Source organism: Oncorhynchus nerka, linkage group LG3 (genome assembly GCF_034236695.1).
Source record: "Oncorhynchus nerka isolate Pitt River linkage group LG3, Oner_Uvic_2.0, whole genome shotgun sequence".
Classification (NCBI taxonomy): Eukaryota; Metazoa; Chordata; class Actinopteri; order Salmoniformes; family Salmonidae; genus Oncorhynchus; species Oncorhynchus nerka.
In genome coordinates, this window is record NC_088398.1 from 57,491,759 (window position 1) to 57,505,558 (window position 13,800).

At 42.6% G+C, this 13,800-nt stretch overlaps 1 protein-coding gene across 1 annotated transcript in view; it reads right to left on the reverse strand.

Moving 5' to 3' along the window:
* Positions 1-13,800, reverse strand: part of LOC115116424 (titin-like) — a 131,097-nt gene that overhangs the window by 19,593 nt on the left and 97,704 nt on the right. The window contains 22 exon segments of the mRNA XM_065005707.1: positions 1,753-2,052; positions 2,230-2,359; positions 3,834-4,015; positions 4,289-4,594; positions 4,793-5,222; positions 5,771-6,030; positions 6,262-6,570; positions 6,730-7,029; positions 7,121-7,414; positions 7,779-8,063; positions 8,387-8,683; positions 8,875-9,174; positions 9,316-9,618; positions 9,743-10,213; positions 10,318-10,620; positions 10,781-11,080; positions 11,268-11,546; positions 11,636-11,941; positions 12,096-12,292; positions 12,391-12,496; positions 12,603-12,902; positions 13,092-13,391. Of these exon segments, the coding sequence (XP_064861779.1) occupies positions 1,753-2,052; positions 2,230-2,359; positions 3,834-4,015; positions 4,289-4,594; positions 4,793-5,222; positions 5,771-6,030; positions 6,262-6,570; positions 6,730-7,029; positions 7,121-7,414; positions 7,779-8,063; positions 8,387-8,683; positions 8,875-9,174; positions 9,316-9,618; positions 9,743-10,213; positions 10,318-10,620; positions 10,781-11,080; positions 11,268-11,546; positions 11,636-11,941; positions 12,096-12,292; positions 12,391-12,496; positions 12,603-12,902; positions 13,092-13,391 (6,258 nt within the window).

Here is a 13,800-nt window from a genome sequence, read left to right on the forward strand (position 1 = left end):
GGGAATAAAGAATGGGAACTTATTAGTAAGGTGTACACTTTGTAACCTACATTTCATAAAATGTTATGTGTACATATCCACATAAAAAAATACTATAGTAGACAGCTGTAGTATTCACTGTAGTGTTTTTGTAGACTTTAGTGTAGTATTCACTGTAGGGGTTTTGCAGACTAAAGTCTGCAAAAACACTACTGTGAATACTGTAGTATTTACTGTAGTATACTGCTGTATTTACAGTTAACTATAGTCGAAATACTTTAGTAAAATAAAACTGTAGTATATACTATAGTAATTAATGTTGTGTTTTTGCGGACTGTAGTATACCGTAGTATTTACTGTAGTGTTTTTGCAGACTGCAGTGTACCATAGTATTTATTGTAGTGTTTTTGCAGACATTTCTGTAGTATTTACTATAGTGTTTTTGTTTTATTATCTTTGACATAGAAGTAGAGGCTTTCTCCTTGAGGAAACCTGAAGAAAATACTAAAATAGCAAATTTGACATAACCTATAGGTAGGGAGGACTGGGTTCTTCTGCTCTTTTCTATAACCTACAGAAAAGGCAGATTAAATACTGTAGTATTTACTATAGTTAAAAGGGTGTAGTGTTTTTGCGGACTGTAATGTTATTGCAGACATTACTGTAGTATTTACTACAGTGTTTTTTTGTGGATAATCTGTAGGATTTAATATAGTATTGTTGGATTCTAGCTTGAAATATACTTATTCATGTTACCATGCTATAGCTTATTGATTAGTTTAGATGTATAATGAATGTATATGTTGGGGTCAATGGAGGGTGGATAAGAACTAGGTGTATGGATAGTTGCTGAGTGAGGAAGGGGACGTGCAGAAAGTGGTATTGTTAAATCTAATGGCTCCTAAGAAGGGAAGGAAATGGGCAACAGTATGGTTTCAGTTACTGATAAGGTAAGACAGTCGCGGATTCGGGAGGAGTGAGGAATTCGGCCCGATGTCAGGTCGATTGAAGTGAGAAGGAACAGTCCTATCCCACACACATATATTTCCACGCCCATGAAGGTTCTAGCAGGAGGTGGGACCATGACTACATCAGTGAGAGGGACCAATTATGTTCCTTTCCAGCAACAGAGATGTATTGGATGTCTAGATGTGCAAGGAGTTGACTCCTCCTAGTAGAGGGGATAAATATATATGCTTGTGTAAATATGTCTTTGTCTTTGCAGCTGTTTGACTCATTGAGGGAATAAACTTGGTTTGAGCTTTTCCTAGTCATCCGTTTGAGTTTTAATTCTGTTTGTTTAGAGCCTACAGTATAATACAACATTATATCATAAGTACTACACATGATAGAGAGATACTACAGTGTTATACATTATACATTTTACTGCAGTTTACTATATAATTCTATAGTAAGTACTGTAGTATTCTATAGCAAACTGTAGTATTTATTCATGTGGGTATTATCATTACTACTGTATATATAGTGGTTAGGATTCGAAACTCTCACTGCCGCTGCCCGGGGCGGCAGGTAGCCTAGTGGGCCAATAACCGAAAGATTGCTGGATCGAATCCCCGAGCTGACAAGGTACAAATCTACCGTTCTGCCTCTGAACAAGGCAGTTAACCCACTGTTCCCTGGTAGCCCGTCAAGAATTTGTTCTTAACTGACTTGCCGAGTTAAATATAAAAAATATGCTTTAATTCCAAAGTGACTTACATGAGTATTATTATGAGTACATATTTATTTGTTAGTAATTAATTTGTGACTTACAGATGGGGTCTCTTGCCCTAGCGGGCTCAGTGGTCTCAGTGAAAGGTCCCATTCCCAGACGGTTCTCTGCCCGCACACGGAACACATACTCCTGTCCCTCCAGCAGTCCCTCCACAACGTAGGCCTGACTGAAACAGCACTGGTTTACTATGGTCCAAGCCTTTCCTGTCACATTCTTCTTCTCAATGAAGTAACTCTTGATCCTCTCGCCACCATCATTAGCAGGCAGTTTCCAGATCAGCCTCATGGTAGCTCTGGTGATGTCAGTCACTTTGAGCTCTCTAGGAGCACCAGGCACATCTGTAAACAGATGTCAAACAGACGTTAATATGTCTTCTATGAGAAGTGTTGTGTTTCTCAAATGTTTTATGTCCTAAAAAACAATATACTTTTTGATATGAGCCTCCTTTTTGTATTTTTCCTGGCTTTCCACGTATCCATCCTTTCCAACATTAATTGCTTTTATACTGCACTTACCGAGAACATTGACTCTGACGTTGACATGTTTCTGTCCAGCCTTGTTCTTGGCTGTGATGGTGTATCTTCCAGAGTGGGTCCTCAAGCACACAGGTACAGTGATGTTTGAGGTAGTATCAGTAGATTCAATCTAAACAAAGGAAATTAAGTCATTAGTCCTGGTGAGAAAGATCAAATCAGGACATTTATACATCTTGGTCAGACAATGTGATTATTTTACTACTTATAACAAGGGTTATGTGTTACGTCCTTTCACCTTGATGCATGGTAGCTGTACAATGCCTTATAACAAGGGTTATGTGTTACGTCCTTTCACCTTGATGCATGGTAGCTGTACAATGCCTTATAACAAGGGTTATGTGTTACGTCCTTTCACCTTGATGCATGGTAGCTGTACAATGCCTTATAACAAGGGTTATGTGTTACGTCCTTTCACCTTGATGCATGGTAGCTGTACAATGCCTTATAACAAGGGTTATGTGTTACGTCCTTTCACCTTGATGCATGGTAGCTGTACAATGCCTTATAACAAGGGTTATGTGTTACGTCCTTTCACCTTGATACATGGTAGCTGTACAATGCCTTATAACAAGGGTTATGTGTTACGTCCTTTCACCTTGATGCATGGTAGCTGTACAATGCCTTATAACAAGGGTTATGTGTTACGTCCTTTCACCTTGATGCATGGTAGCTGTACAATGCCTTATAACAAGGGTTATGTGTTACGTCCTTTCACCTTGATACATGGTAGCTGTACAATACCTTATAACAAGGGTTATGTGTTACGTCCTTTCACCTTGATGCATGGTAGCTGTACAATGCCTTATAACAAGGGTTATGTGTTACGTCCTTTCACCTTGATACATGGTAGCTGTACAATGCCTTCTCTTGTCGTGATGTGTGTTTTGTCCTATATTTACATGTTATTTTAAAAAATGTAAATCAATATCCCATCCCCCGTCCCAGGAGGTCTTTGCCTTTTGGTAGGCCATCATTGTAAATAAGAATATGTTGTTAACTGACTTGCCTAGTTAAATAAAGATACATAAATACATCTGTAATATGCATGTCAATCTCTTGGCTCAAAGTGGAGGAGAGATTGACTTCATCACTACTTGTATTTGTGAGAGGTATTGACATGTTGAATGCACTGAACTGTCTGTTTGAACTACTGGCACACAGCTCGGACACCCATGCATACCCGACAAGACATGCCACCAGAGGTCTCTTCACAGTCCCCATGTCCAGAACAGACTATGGGAGGCTCACAGTACTACATAGAGCCATGACTACATGGAACTCTATTTCACTTCAAGTAACTGATGCAAGCAGTAAAAATAGATTTAAAAAACAGATCAAAATACACCTTATGGAACAGCGGGGACTGTGAAGAGACACGAACACAGGCACAGACACGTGCATACACACACACGATAACATGGATTTAGTGTTGTAGATATGTGGTAGTAGAGTAGTGGCCCGAGGGCACACACTTAATGTGTTGTAAAATCTGTTGTCAATGTATTGTAATGTTTAAAAAATTGTATAACTGCCTTAATTTTGCTGGACCCCAGGAAGAGTAAATACAAATATAAATGCCTTACCTCTGAATCAACTGGAAGGACATGAAGGCGATTCTTCTTGTGGGTCTTTGCTGAACCAGTGTATTCCCAGGTCACCTTAGGAACGGGACGCCCTTTGATGGTGGCAGGGATTCTGAAGGCATGACCAGCTCGGACGCAGAGCAAATCTTCCACAATGCAATCGATAAGGATCTTCGGCCCCACTGTGACATAAAAAGGCATCATCAAAACAAAGAACAATAATATACTTGTGACTACTGGTGAATACTTCACTCAAAAACTATATTTTAGTATTTTCTCCATCAATCCACTGTTAAAACAATTCCCAATTTTGTTTGCATGCGTTTTGCATCATATGATTCGTCAAGGAAGGTTTTTGCTCGACTGAAAGTGCTTTATCTTGAAAACTTAACTGCTAACATGCATAAAAACATACCTTTTCAAATTAAAATGGATAAATAAGTAGGTCTAATTACCATGTACGTCCTCAATTAGTACTTCAGTCTTTGGACTTGGGTCAGACTCGCCGATGTCATTGACAGCTGTGACTCTGAACTTGTAGTGTTTCAGCTCTTTGAGACCTGGTACAGTGAGCTCTGTGGTCTCATGCAGACTATCTACATCTGTGATCCTGTTCCAGAAAGAGCTGCCTTCATCCTGGATCTCAACGATGTAACCCTTGATGGGGCTTCCCCCGTCTTTTTCAGGTGGAGACCATGTGAGGCTGACACTGTGCTTGGTTTTGTCTGCTACCTCTGGTGGTGCTGGCATGCCAGGTTTCACTGTGGGGCACAGAGGGAAAACATCAAGGTCACCATCTCTGGTCATTACAAGGTACTCCTGGGTCTCTCAATAGGGCACATACTTACATATTCTTCAATACAATTTCCAAAGCAGCTAAATGAATACTAATGTTATTTTTATTTCTATAAATATACATATTATATGTAACCTGTAGAAAAAGGGAAAATGATACTTACTAAGAGGGTCCACTGCGTTTGCAGGATCGGAAGGTCCACTGGGGGGTCCAATACCGGCAATATTGACAGCCATGACACGGAACTCATATGCGGACCCCTCAATCATACGAACGACCAGGAACTCCCAGCCCTTAGGGGCGCGCTTGGTCACTGGGGCTTTATTCACCCGGGCCCAATAAGACGAACCTTTCTCCCTCTTCTCCAGCCAGTAGCCAGAGATAGTGGATCCACCGTTGTCTCGTGGAGGGTCCCATGTCACAAGCATGGAGGACCTGGTGTGCTCTGCGATCTTTGGTTTCTCTGGAGGACCAGGGAGTCCGTACAGATCCTTGATGACGGTGGCCTCTGTTTCGCAGGCGTCACTCTGTCCATACTTGTTCTCTGCTCTCACTCTGAACTGGTACTGGCTACCGGTTTCCAGATTCCAAACCTTTGAGAAGACATTTGGGAACATTGAGTAAATGATTAAACGATTCAATTAAGTCCACTATAAGCATTCATGCTACTGTCTCAACATATTACAATCTTTGTTGTTTCTTTGATATAGAGAGAGACATAGCATATTATATGTCTCATTATTAAGGCCCATACATTAAAGTTCTTCACAAGCACCAAAAAGTTGAAAATAGACCGGGGCATTCCTAACCATACCCTACCTGAATAAATATGTTTGCTCAAGATATAGACCTGGTCCGAACTAACCCAAGGACAACCAGCCCATCCCCGTATAGACCCTGTTGCGTCCGGTCAGATCCAAGTGAGGGAAGCATCAGAAAATAATTGTTTTAGCTATGTTATCAACCAGAGCTGTTAATGCGCGAGGGAAAGAGAAACAGAGCTGGTTTCAGGTATTCGGGAACAGGTGGACCAGTGAAGACCTCTACCATACATGCTTACGACCTGCTATGAAGCATTATAACGGCGGGTTTTAACTCAAGTGTTACCAAACATAATATATTCAATCTGTTTTATACTGACCCCGAGTCGTTTCTCAATGATGCTGTTGGTGATCACCGTCCATACAGGAATGGGTCTCGGCTCAGATTTAGGCTTAGGCTCCTCATCCTCAGAATCCTCATATTCTTCTTCAGGATCCACCTCAGGAAGAATGTCCAGCTTCTCAACGATGTAGTTAGTGAGCTCACTTCCTCCGTCGTCCTCTGGGGCGTCCCAGGTCAGCTTGCAGGACTCAGCCTTGATGTTACCAATATTCACATTCCTTGGTGGCAGAGGACGGTCTGTTAACAAGAGAGAGGATTAATATTATTACCCTTATAATGACAATGCAACAATTCAATGAAAAAAAGGTCAGACTACAGTAGACAGACTAAAATATTATATTTTTGCTAATTTATATGGATATTTTCTTTGCTAAAAGTGAGCTAATGGCTTTGAGTTTACTGATTCATACTCACAGTGTCCAGAAAATGAAGAAAAGCAAACAACATACATAATATCAGACCACTTACCTAACACATTAACCTTGATGGTGTGACTAGCTGACCCAAGACGATTGGAGGCAGTCACTGTAAAGATGCCTTTGTCTAATCTGGCTGCTGCAGGGAAACTGAGCTTGGTGTTGGACTGGATTCTGTTGATCTCCTTGGTTTCCAACAACAGAGTCTCAGTGGGCTCTGCAATAATGACTTCATCCTTCAACCATTCAACCTTGGGCATTGGAAGACCAGTCACCTCAGCAGGGATTTCAATAGGCTCTCCCTTCTTGACAGTGATGGCATCTCCCTTGAAAGTCTTTAACATCCTCACAGTAGGAGGAACTGAAATAGAAGAAGCAACTCAGTGACAAGTTTATTCAATTCAATTCAGTCCAATTCAATTCAGTCCAATTAAAATCAACCAAGTGCAATTCAATTCAACATGTTTACTATTTTAGCATATAGGACAAATACCAAGACCATAGAACTCAGAGGACTAACCTTCATCATCTTGAATGACAATGGTGAGTGGAATTCCAGGTTCACTTGGTCCAATCAAATTGACAGCCTTGACACGGAACTCATACATAAACAGCTCCTCAAGGTTATCGACAGTCATGAAGAGGTCCTTGCACATCTCTGTGTTACAAGGCTCAAATGCTGGGGCATCGTGCTTCTTCTTCTCAACAAAGTAGCCCAAGATTGGACTGCCTCCATCGTTGCGGGGAGGTCTCCATGCAAGGCTGATGGAAGACTTTGTCCTCTCAGTGTAGTGGAACCTCTCAGGCGAAGTTGGTGGAGCTTCAATTAAAATATAGAGTGATTAACCTCTATTAATGATCTGACCTGCACAGAAACACATTTGCATGAATCAACAATATCTAGACATTACCTTTAGGATCCACTGCAGCAATAGGACCCAGATCAACAGGAGGGCCACAGCCAAACTTGTTCTTCGCCACAACTCGGAAGATGTACTCCTGTCCTTCAACAATACCCACAATCTCACACTTAGATGAGGGTGTCTCGATGGGCTGTCTCCACGTGTGCATCTTGGGATCTCTTCTCTCAATGATGAAGCCGGTCAGATCACTGCCACCGTCGTCATCAGGATCGGACCAGTTCAGAATCATCAGTTTCCTGGTTACCACCACAGGTTTCAGGTCCAGCACAGGCCCGGGAACATCTGACAGAGGACAGGTCAAAGTGTTACATCCAAGTACAATATGTGAGTAAGTAAGTAGTTAGCCTTGTCCGAGCCAGAATGGCCCATAGGTTAGGAGCCTATCTCCTGTATCTGCAGCGTGAAGTACACCCCCTGGAAAGGGTACTAGTCTATCGCAGGCCAACAACATTTAAGGCGACATTATTACTCTTTGGATAATCCACAATAGATGTTTTTATAGATGTTCTATTAACTATTAACAAACAAACTATTCATTAACCCTAATCCTAGCTTTACATCATCAAAGTACAACCAAATGTGAAACATGCCCAAAATTGGCATACTGTGATATCATAGCTACTAGAGAATTCATCAAAACACTTACCCATGACATCAACCCTTGTCCATGTAGACTTGATTCCGCTGCTATTTCTTGCACTGATCTGGTACTTGCCAGGATCCTTTCTTGTGGCGGCCTTGATACTGAGAGTGCTTTCCTTTCCAACATTTTCTATCTGGACATGGTCTTTGTCAGGTGGACCGTCATCTTTGGTCCATTTGATGTCTGGAGGAGGTCTACCAGTGACCAGGGCAGGCAGAATCAGTGGCTCCCCAGCTCTGATCATTACGCCATTCCTCACAGTGAGATCCAACTCTACCACTGGAGCCTCTGTAGACACAATCAACATTCAGTGACATTAGCTATGTTTTAATAATAATAATACACAGGACCTGTATATAGTGCTTTCAAAGACCCAAAATCACTTGAATATCCATGGAGGTTAATGAAGGGAGAACGACAATAGTAATGGCTGGAATGGAATGGAAGAGACAGTGGTATTTGATACTATTCCATTCATTTCGTTCCAGCGATTACAATGAGCCTGTCCTCCGATTCAATGTGACACCAATGCAGGCCACTGTTGTTAATGTATTAAGCATACGTTTGTTGTCATTGTTTTGAATAAGCTTTCTGATCATTGGTTACTGTACCTTTAGGATCTCTGACAAAGACTGATTCAGTCAAACCAGGAGTTCCTTCACCAGCTCCATTTACTGCGATCACACGGACCAGGTACTTGGCTCCTTCTCTGACTCCATACACAGTGAAGGCCCGGGTCTTCCAGGGTCTCTCTGTGGAGCGGGACCAGTCATTGGTGCCTGCTAGGGTCTTGTCAACATGGTAGCCCAGGATGTCTCCACCTCCATTGGAGGCAGGAGGATCCCATTCCACATCAATGGAAGACTCAGTGGTGTCAAGGATTCTTGGGAACGGAGGTCCAGGTGGCACTATGGGACAAACACATCAACAATAACATATTGTATTTGATCATTGTTCGACAATGAAACTTAATCACAATTAATCATTGTGTTGTATTATATTGTATTGATTTTGTGCATTTTGTATGCTTAAATTCACTAAATTAATTTCCATGCAAATGGACAATAAAATGTATCGTATCATAATATAGTTGACTTACAGATTGGATCCTGGCATGTCATGGGATCAGACGGGACGCTGAACTTCCCAGGCCCAGCTTGGTTCTCAGCAGCCACCCTGAAGATATATGTAAGACCCTCCAGTAGGCCTTCCACATTCATTTCTGTATCCTCCAAAATGACCCGGTTGACTCTGGTCCAATGGGTGCTGTTGATCTCACGACGCTCCACCCAGTAACCAAGGATGGGGCTGCCCATGTCGTTTGGCACCTCCCAGGTAACCAGCATGGAGTTGGCTGTGATGCCGTCAATCTCAGGCTTCTCTGGAGCCTCTGGTGGGTCTAGAATAAGAAGTGAACATCACAGTTGTAAGAACAAAGTACAATCACGACTAATTGGTTGAACGTGCAAAATTGGTTGAACTGACATCATTATTTTGAATGTTATAGACATGATAAAACTCTTAAAAATAAATTATTTACCAAATGGATCCTTGGCAATAATTGGCTTAGAGATACATGGTGGTCCAGGACCAAACTTGTTCTCAGCAGTGACACGGAAGATGTACTCCTTCTTCTCTATCAGTTTGGTCACGGGGTATCTACATCCTCTGAGTGTTGAGGTTACTGTGATCCATCCGATCTCCACCTTGGAGTTGTCCTTCTTTTCCAAGGTGTAGTTCAGGATCTCACTGCCACCATCATCCATGGGAGGATCCCACTTGCAGATGACAGAGTTATTCCTGATCTCCTCAAACCTGAAGTTGATTGCAGGACCAGGTGCATCTGTAAAAGGTAAAGTAAGAGGTTTTATATTATGTTTTCAAAATGTGGTTGAAAAATAACTATGAGTGTCAACAACACCACTAAATTAATGTAAAACAAATATTAATAAAATATTATATCTCACCTAGCACATTGACTTCACAAGTTGCAGAGGCAATACCATGGTCGTTCTCGACCTTGATAGTGTACACGCCATGGTCACCCCTGATGGTGTCCCTGACAATGCAAGAGGATTCTCCCCTCTTCTTGTCATGGATGGTGAGACGTTCCTGGAGGGTTGGGTAGTCAGGGAGTTCCTCCTCAGGCTCTTCGTGGGCAGGCTCTGCAGCTGGAGCCTCAACCTCTCCCTCCTTGACTTCCTTCTTTTCTCCTTCCTTCACTTCCTTCTTTTCCTCCTTCTTCACCTCCTTCTTCTTAACAATGGGTTTCTCTGGTCTCTTCTTCATGGCTTCAGGTCTGATGACCACGTCGTTCCTATACCATGTGATTTGAGGGTATGGGGATCCAGAGATGTTGGCGTCCAGTCTGATCTCAGCACCTCTCTTAATGCTCATACCGGACTGCAGACTTCCACTGAGGAACACCTTGGGTGTTTCTGAAAAGAAAACAACCACATTTAGAAATGACAAATGACCTGTCTGAAAAATCGTATCATTGTTTTGAATTGTGACGGTTTGAATAAGATGTATCCTTCCTTACCAACAGAATCAGAAGCCTTCACCATTGGTGTGCTGCGTGATGGGTCGCTGACTCCGGCAGCGTTCTCAGCTCGTACACGGAACTGGTATTGTTTTCCCTCCCTGAGATTCCTCACTGTGTAGGACAGCACAGGCACAAGGAAGTCGTTGCATCTTGTGAAGTTCTCATCACCCTTCATCATCATCTCCAGAACGTAGCCCATAATCTTGCAGCCCCCATCATACATAGGTGGTTTCCATGTGAGGGTGATAGTCTTAGAAGTAGGGTTGTGGGTCTCAACATCTAATGGAGGGTCAGGGCGCTCTGAAATATTGAACAAGGAACACTTAATAAATCCAATACAACTCTTTAGAAATGTAGTCTTTCTTGGAAAATAAAATCATAAACTTCGAATTGTGAGCAAGGTTTGCACCTGGTTTTCATTTAAGGTGTTTCTTGAACACAAAATACATATTTCACTCACGCTTCTGATCCTCTGCGATCACGGGGTTGCGGAGCTCAAGGTACTCCCCACCACCAATCTTGTTGACAGCTTTGACCCGGAAGTAATACTCTCCATTGGGGATCAGATCCTTGACGGGCCAGCTGACTTTGTTCTCTCCCGACATCATGTTGACATAGGTCCTCCGGCCTGCCTCTCTGCGCTGTAGCACATAGTGGAGAACAGGGCTGCCACCATCATAGTTGGGTGGATCCCAGGAAACCTTGCAAGAGCTCTTGGTGATTTCACTGGCAACAATGTCTTTGCAGGGACCGGGCAGGCCTGTCAAAACAAACATGGATATGAAGATTTGATCTTGATAGTTGTAGTATGCTGGTGCTAGTACATTTACATTTACATTTATATTTTCAACCAAATAGAGTATTTATGTCAAATGTAATGATTACACTATTAGGGACACCATGGAATATGGAAGTAATAATATTATTTTATTTTGACACAAACGTACCAACAACTTTAACATTGATTGTTCCGCTGCTCGTTCCCAAGGAGTTCTCCAGTGTGACCTTGTACTGGCCGGCGTCTGCATGCAGACAGCTCTCGATCTCCAGATGGCAGGAGAGGTACTCCTGTCTGAAGGTCATTCTTTCATCGTCCTTCAGCTCCTTTCCGTCTTTGTGCCAGGTGATCTTGGGTTTGGGCACTGCTCTGAATGGGATGGGGAGATGCCACTTTTCTCCCTCAATAATCACAATGTCCTTAGTCTGGAACTCAAGGATTGGGATGCCTTCAGGAGGGAAAAATATAGCATAATCAGATATCAGTATATAATATATCTCTGGAAACGGAAATATACATTATTGAAGGTTTACTTACAGTCAGAGTCCTTGGCATAGACCTTCTCAGAGATATCAGATGGCTCACTAACTCCAACAGAGTTTATGGCACGGACTCTCAGGACGTATTGTTTCTCTGGGATGATGCCCTCCTCTGTTTTGTATTTGAGCTCCTTGATTGGGCGAGAGTTGATTCTCATCCACTTCTCAGTACCAGCCTCACAGAGCTCGATATGGTAGCCAGTTACAGGGCTGCCACCAGTTCTCTCTGGTGGTCTCCAAGCAATACACAAATGATCTCTGCTGGCTTCAGTGATGTGAAGCTCAATTGGAGGAGAGGGTACACCTATAAAAAACAATACAAAGACAAGTATTATAACATTGCAGATGTGGGTTTCTTCGTTGGTAAATAGATTATCAATTATAAATTACTCATGCAAGTAAAACAAATTTAGCCATAAAACACAGTGTTTTTACTTTAAAAACAGAAAAAAACCCACCTGTTGGATCTTCAATAGCAATGATTTCTGTTGGTTCACTAGGGTGTCCAACACCGGCTTCATTCTCAGCACGAACCAGGAACTGAACCTCGGTTCCTTCAATGACGTCTGTAACTCTGTACTTGCAGTCAGCACCTGAGGTCTTACCACACTTCACCCAGCGGGTGCCCAGTTTTTCCTTCTTTTCAATTGAGTATCTAATAGAATCAAATATTCCCAAATGTTATAAACATGCTTATATGACAAAAGTACACTCTATGACACTCCTATAACACTAGAGTTGACCAAAGTTTACCTCAGAACTGGTTTGCCACCATCATTCTTGGGGGCGTCCCACTGCAAGTCAACATGTCTCTTTGACACTCCATGGACAGAGAGATTATATGGTGGTCCAGGGGTAGCTGAAAATAGGAAACAGTACTTAGAAATGGACTTAGCAACCTTTGCATGTTGTAAGTGAACACCAGTTACATACAGTAACACTATAAACAGTAACTATGATCTTACTGAAAGTATCTTTAGCCATAATGGAGTCTTCCAGTTCACAGAATTCACTGGGTCCAACAGCATTCTCAGCAGCCACACGGAACACATAGAGGGAGCCCTCATTCAGTGGAGTGACCGTGTACTTCAGCTCCTTCACAGTAGTGTCCACTGCCTGCCAGCCCTTACGCCTGACATCCCTCTTCTCAACAATGTAGTTGGTGATGGGTGAACCACCATCCTTCTCTGGTACTGTCCACTTCAGCTCAGCACTGTTACTGGAAATGTTGATGACATCCAACCAGCGTGGGGGTGTAGGAGGATCTGGAAAATGAATGCGTCATCATCAACCATCTACTCAGTCAACCAACCATGACACACTGAACCGCTTCAGATGGAAATGATCTCAGTCTGTGTGTCACAAATGACACCCTATTCCCTATATAGTATACTATTTGTGACCATGACGTTAAAGGGAATAGGGTGACATTTGGAACGCATTCAGCTACTTACTGAGTCTCTCCTTGCACAGAACTGGATCGCTAGGCTCGCTGGGCTCACTCTCCCCAGCGATATTGACTGCAATGACCCTGAAGGAGTACTCCTGTCTGTCCATCAGGCCTCTCAGGAAGTGCTCCAGGATATTGATTCCTTCTGAAACACGAACCCACTGCTCAGTTCCACTCTTCAGGAGCTCAATGATGTAGCCCTCGATCTTGGCACCACCGTCATGCTCAGGCTTGGTCCACTGTAGGAAGGCAGAGGTCTTGGCCACGTCTTTGACGGTTGGCTTACCAGGAGCCCATGGAGGATCTGTAGGAAAAGAAGACATGTTGTTTTGGTTAACAACATTACATTGCATAAATGATTAATGGTCTGTTGATTAAATACAATATATATATAAAAGTATGTGGACACACCTTCCAATTAGTGGATTTGGCTATTTCAGGCATGCAATCTCCATAGACAAACATTAGAAGTAGAATGGCCTTACTGAAGAGCTGTGACTTTCAATGTGGCACCGTCATAGGATGCCACCTTTCCAACAAGTCAGTTCGTAAAATTGCTGCCCTGCTAGAGCTGCCCAGGTTAAAAACTTCTTAGGGCAAGGCCCTTTTTCTCTCAATTTCCGCCTGAATGACGTGCCCAAAGTAAACTGCCTGGTACTCAGGCCCTGAAGCCAGGATATGCATATAATTGGTACCATTGGAAAGAAAACACT